Below are 6,624 nucleotides of genomic sequence, written 5' to 3'. Positions count from 1 at the left end.
GAAATTTTGACTGCTTCGACGAGTTACGTGCACTGGAGAGGTTGCTTTGCCTGCAAGCTTCACAAAAGCGCATGTGTTTTAGCGCGATGCAGCCAGAATTTATTGCCACACAGCACAGAGGGTAACTGCGTTTTTGAAATTCTAAAAACGGAAATGGTCAAATCTTTAGGGGAATCCCCCAAGGTGGAGTAAATTTGTAATAAGGGAGTAGTTAGGCGGTTAGCTCAGTTGGTAGAGCGACTGCTCCGGTGAAGCGGTAGTCCCGGGTTCGAACCCCGAACCAGGACGAATTTTTCGAAGCACGAAGTTCCTAAGAAAGCTGTATAGCTTTCTTTTGTAGCCGTATGGCTGCGCTTGGGTGGATGCCACTTAGTGATTACTCCCTTATTACAAATTTACTCCACCTTGGGGGATTCCCCTAATGATTTGACCAACACTGTTCCCACTTCGAATTATTGATCAATTCGCTCTCGCCCTACCATAAGCTTACCGTCCCGGTTAGCTCAGTTGGTAGAGCGACTGCTCCGGTGAAGCGGTGGTCCCGGGTTCGAATCCCGGACCAAGACGAATTTTTATTTAACTACGAAGTTTCTGAGAAAGCTGTATAGCTTTCCTTTGTAGCCGTATGGCTGCGCTTTGGTGGATGCCAATGAGTAATTACTCCCTTATTATAAAAACTGAAATAGATATTATTTACAGTGGGCTACAGACCTCTCAATAATTAAGGTGTCTCTCAGTAATAGTTAAAAAGTTAACTATTCAATATTAGTTACCAGTCTGCTAGATAGCACGTCGTTGCTGTATTCTGATGTACTGCACCATAGGCAATTCTATGCCGTAAAAAAGCGCTTCTATAAAGCCTATGTTTAAAAATTGTGTGAAATTTTACGTGACACGCCCTGTATATGCGGCAACGTAGCACGGACGCTCTTTCTCGTCGCCCCCTCCAAGAACAAAGAAAGGGTGAAAAAAAATGGCTGTGACAATGCTTACAAGTCGGGGTTGTAGAACCACCACGAGGTTCTCATGTGTTTGCTCTCGCAGGGGTCCAGGTCCCGCCCAAAACCGCACCTCACCGCCGGGTCGTGACCCGTCAAGCACGAGCTGCGGCACATTTCTTCGGTGGCGAACCGGTTGGGGCCAATGTAGCACACGAAGTGCTCCTCTTCTCGCGTCGACATGCACTTCTCTTTGTGGCCGTCGTAGTAGTACCCGTGGATGCCGTTCTCACAGAACCTGAAGGCGCTCTTCACCCGATGACACTGCGATACAGGACGCGAGCTTTCCTACAAGCTTTAACTTGATGACACCGGCGAAGTGGTCTTTCGAACTCGTCGCGTTAGTGTCGTAGCGCTAGAGTGAACGCTCGATAACCAGGACAACAATGTTCGGCTCGCAAGCGGTATTCGTTCAAGGTTGATTTCATGCACCTAAACAAGGCAAAGCGCTGTGAAGCTACTTCAGAAGACTATGTTTTGCTTTGAAGCAAGAATATTGACATTGCCCCAAAGTGCGAAGTCATTTGTTTGCACAGGAGCTGCCGAAAATTTTTTATTGGAAGCTCCTTAGTACAAACAAAGCGTGCTCCGAAATGGGCAGCACCACACGTTCTGCACCACAGGTCTAGTACGTCGCTTTTTACGAAACAGTTCACCGCCCTGGCGCTTCTTGTGAGCGATATTTTGCGCAGAGGATATATACAATGCCGAAGTAACACAAAGTGGCACACATTGCAAGCGCTGCTTGTTAACCTTCAATAAAACTTGAGCAGAATAGTGACATTAGATCTGAAGGCCGCGGGCGAAGCAGCACCACATGAACGTTATCCGGAACTGAGAAAAGCTCCTAGTTAGCACCGCTAAGCCTTGCGGCTTACGGCGCTTCAATGGCAGAAACCGTGTTTGTTTGTATAGCTAATCGTACAGGTAACAACTCGAGTTTTTCCAGAGGATTTAGGTTCTAGGTATTATTCCGCATACGTCGAAGGCGATTTGATTTTTAAAAAAATCAAATTTAAACTATAGGCGCTTATGGAAACGATGAAAATTTATAGCCTTTTTGGCTGTCGAAAGGACAGTTTTGGAAGCACCTGCAGACCCACCGCGGTGGCTCAGTGTTTAAGGCGCTCGTCTTCCGAACAGTATGTCCAAAATTCGGACATCCCCCAGATATCATCGCCCTCCAGGAAACTCACGGCCCAGTGAAACTACCTGGCTATAAATCATGCTCCCCCCTAAGTCATAACTCCCGACACCGCTATTTTGATTCAACGCAACACGACGGCCGTCCAACACACCTTAGACGACGTTGGCGTAGACTGCGTCTTGCTCGAACTCCTCCCTCGTAAAAGGGGCGACCAAAGCCTCTTCATTCTTAACCTTTATAGCTCTCCAAAAGACAGAAGATGTGACTTCACCCCCCTTCTTTCCCATGTCAACAAGCTCACGCACCGTTCAGGTCTCCTCATTGTAGGAGATTTCAATGCCCACCACCCCGCTTGGATTTACCGCACCGCCAAACGAAAGGGTAACATTCTGTGGTTACGAGCACAGGAACTGGGCTTCACCCTTGTTACTGACCCTCACACTCCCACCTGCGTAGGAAACAGCGTGTCTTTGACACTTCACCTGATCTGATATTCTGCAAAAACGTGCGGTTGGATCGGTGCCTCAACACTGGGGATACCCTCGGCAGCGACCACTATCTCCTCGCGACCACCCTCAGCATGTCCCCCTTCCGTCAGAAAGGTAGCGCGACCCTAATCACGGACTGGGACGTTTCGTTCCCTACGTGCTCAGAACGCCCCTACCCGGATTAATAACCTGGGCGAGTGGATCTCCAATTTCCAGGCAGATGTCTCTGCTACCACTAAAGAATCACTTAACACGGCTGATCAGTCTACTACAGACAGCCGTCTCCTCCCACTATGGCAGGCCCGCGAAAGCATGAAAAACCGCTGGAAAAAACAGCGCCACAGTAGAACGCTTCGGCGTCGAGTAGCTCAGATAGACAGATTGAGGTGCACACTATCGCACTGACTACCCAGTAATGGGGTCAAGCTTGTGACAACATGCGTGGACAGCTCGGGCTAACCCGCACCTGGCACCTTCTCCGATACCTTTTAGACCCAGGCGGTTGCGAAACATCCCAACGAGACAGCATTTCCCGCATAGTTCATCAATACCCCGGCTCAGACCAGGATCTTCTCGATGAACTTCGTGTCCGCTATCTCAGTACTAGTTCCCCGGACCCTCTCTCTCCCCTACATGGGCGGTGTGAACCCTGCCCTCCATGCGGAGATTTCGGAGGCTGAGGTTAGATTCGCTCTCACTCAGCTCCGCCCTAACTCTGGCCCGGGACCGGACGACATTTCCAACAAATCTATCCGTAATTTAGATGGCCTGTCCATTGAGGCCCTCGCTGCCTTTATGAATGATTGCTGGAGAGAGGGTGAAATCCCCGCACCATGGAAACATGCAGGCGTGACTTTCATGCCGAAGCCAGGCAAACGACTAGCTCTGTAGCACCTCCGCCCCATCTCCCTCACTTCCTGGGCTGGGAAACTGATGGAGTACGTCATTCTCAACCGTCTCAATCATTACGTTGAAGATAACCATCTCCTACCTCGCACCATGACTGGCTTCCGCTAGAATCTCTCTACGCAAGACATTATGCTCCAGCTCTCTCGAGAGATACTGTGTCCCTCTACCAGAGCGGGCACAAAGGCTATTCTAGGGCTTGATTTAACTAAAGCATTCGACAGCGTCTCGCACGCAACTATTCTCGCTAACCTCTCCCTACTAATTTCTGGTCACCGTACCTACGAATATATATGCATTTTCCTCTCTGGTCGTACAGCAGAACATAGCGTTGGCTCTCTCCTCTCAGACCCTATAACCCTCGGTAGCAATGGCAACCCCAGAGATTCATTCTCTCCCAATGTCTTTTCAAAGTCGCCTTGCTCACGCTACCTTCTAAATTAGACGCTATCCCCCGGCTATCCCATACCTTATACGCAGACGATATTACCCTCTGGGTTTCAACAGGCAACGATGCTGAGGTTGAATCCGCACTTCAACAAGCGGTCGATGTCATTAAACCCCATGTAGCCGGAGCCGACCTCTCGGGCTCCCCTCAAAAGTCCGAGCTTCTGCTCATCCGAGATCAATCCGTCCTCCACGGCCATCCTCCCATCAGCACTACTGCTAGTGGCCAGCCCATACGCGAAGTATCCCCCATTAGGGTATTGTGACTCCTCATCCAGAGCAATCGGAAAAACACTGACAATCTGGTTAAACTTAGTCTCTGTCTCGCAGACCATTCGTCTAATTCGTCGCATTGCTAATAAACACAGAGTCATGCGAGAGGCTGACCTCCGACGTCTTGTTCAGGCGTTTGTTATCAGTCAGCTCACATATACCCTCCCTTACCTCTGCCTTAGCTGCCAGGAACGGGAGCACGTTGACTGCCTTATTAGAAAGGCATACAAGGCGGCTCTTCATCTCCCCCACCGGACCCCCACGTATAAACTACTGGCATTAGGGCTCTACAACACTGCGACGGAGCTCTCGGAAGCTCATCTCACTTCTCAGTACGAGCGTCTCGCCCACACCTCCACGGGACGTCAGATGCTCGACAAGCTTGGAATACGCTTCGAAACGACCTTCGCCGACAAGGCCCAGCTTCCGCACCATATTCACAGTAATCTTATTGTTACCCCTCTTCCTAAAAACATGCACCGAGAGTATCATGTCGCTCGCCGCAAGGACAAGGCTCAGTCTCTGCACAAAAAGAATTTAACAGATCGGACAGCGGTCTATGTCGACGCCGCTGAATACCCCGACCGCGAAGCTTTATCGCTCGCGGTTCTAAACTACTGTGGACGGCCGCTGGTTGCGTGCTCCATTCCCGTCAGATCGCCTGAAGAGGCCGAGGAGGCGGCCATAGCCATGGCGATGGTCTCCACCTCTGCAAAAACCATCTTCAGCGACTCTAAATCTGCGATTAGTTATTTCACCAAAGGCCGGGTCTCCCCTGTAATCCTCTCTCTCTCCTCCGCTCCACAAACCTCAAACTCCGTACGATCCAATTGATCTGGGTCCCTGCGCACTAATCTCATCAAGGGAACGAGGCGGCCCCCATTATGCCCGAGGAATCGTCGACCGGGATGTGATGTCGCCCGTCCTGCGGACGGCGAGAGATCGTATGGTTGCATTTCATGACATAACCATGCACTACCGCTTAGGTAGACTTATATACCCCCCGTACATAGTTCTCTCACCAAATCCCAAGAGGCTGCACGGAGGCAACTCCAAACGAACATCTTCCCCGACCACGCGATATATGCCCGCATATACCCTGGGGTCTACTCCCCTTCCTGTCAACTATGTGGCCAACATTCCACTCTATCCCACATACTCTGGACTTGCCCTCGGGACTCCCCTCCTCGAGGTTTGCAGCTCTCGAATCCAGACCAGGGGGAGGCCGCATTGCTCAGTTCCGAATCGGACACACAGATCCGAGTTGTGACAAGAGCCCTAGAAGTCGTCGAACGCTAGGGGCTCATGGCCACTTGATGGGGCTGTAACCCCACACCGTCTGCTACATTTGTCGGCGGAAATAAAGTATATCCTCCTCTGAGTTCGAGTATCCGCGTTCGAACACGACCGCGGCGGCAACGTTTCGATGGAGGCGGAACGCAAAAGGCGAACGTGTGCTGCGCGTTGTGAGTGCACGTTAAAGATCCCCATGTGGCCGGTTGGATTGGATTGTAAAACAATTATTGCGTAGAGAGTAGGTTGCAGGAGACACGTACTAGATGGCCGCTAGCCCATGGCTGGCGAGGACCTCATTGGCCCGCTCGATTGCCCGTACTTGAATCTTTGGGTTCGAGCTGACCAGCACGGCGTCCCACCACTCGGGAGAAGAGAGCTGTATAAACTCCGCCGGAGGCCCATCATTTGCGCAGTTCCACAGAATGTGGTCGTATGTGGCCCTTTCACCACAATTCTGACAGTTTGGGTCGTACTGGCCAGGCAACAAATCGTTAACAAAAGCACAGGAAGTTACCTGGCGCCGACTGCAAACACGCTCCCTTCTGAATCCGGCAGTGCTTGCCGTCATGTACCTAGGTGGTCCAAATTATACCGGTGACCTCCACTAAGGTACCTCTTTCTCTCCTTCTTTCACTCCCACCTTCCTCCCTTCCCTTACGGCGTGGTTCCGGTGTCCACCGAGATATGAGAGACAGATACTGGGATTTCCTTTCCTCAAAAACCACTTTACCAATTTTAGAGCAGCTCCAATGTCACTTTTCAAGATGATTGAAATAGAACGGCGACAGCTTTCCGCAATTAAATGCCGCATTGAAAAGAAAAATTGTCCAGAATTAGCATTTTCAGTACGCGGTTGCCCCCTCTAAAGCTGCAAGGCTATAAGCCAATGCGTAACCTCAAACATGCGTTCGAGTGCTAGCCGAATGGTCCATCGCAACACCACACAATGAAGTGGCATTCAGGTCGACCCTTCGCTACCCAGTTTTTTTTTTTAGGAAAATATAGCTTTCTCTTTCTGGTCATGGACCACGTGGTGGCAAAACAAGAACCAGGTCGCTGCCCCATATTC

At 50.6% G+C, this 6,624-nt stretch overlaps 1 protein-coding gene across 2 annotated transcripts in view; it reads right to left on the bottom strand.

Annotated features, from left to right (window-relative positions):
* The window catches only part of LOC149342509 (uncharacterized), a 63,872-nt gene extending 62,510 nt beyond the window's left edge, over positions 1-1,362 (bottom strand). For both annotated transcript variants that reach the window (XM_089544898.1, XM_089544899.1), the window contains exon 1: positions 994-1,362. In XM_089544898.1, the coding sequence (XP_089401024.1) occupies positions 994-1,181 (188 nt within the window). In that variant the 5' untranslated portion in view covers positions 1,182-1,362. The remainder of the gene's footprint in view (positions 1-993) is intronic.
* Positions 1,363-6,624: the final 5,262 nt, after the last annotated feature.

Source organism: Amblyomma mixtum, chromosome 5 (assembly GCF_055824585.1).
Source record: "Amblyomma mixtum isolate Tamu chromosome 5, ASM5582458v1, whole genome shotgun sequence".
NCBI classification, from domain to species: Eukaryota; Metazoa; Arthropoda; class Arachnida; order Ixodida; family Ixodidae; genus Amblyomma; species Amblyomma mixtum.
The sequence above is the reverse complement of the archived record's forward strand: the minus strand, read 5'-3'. Positions and strand labels throughout refer to the sequence as shown.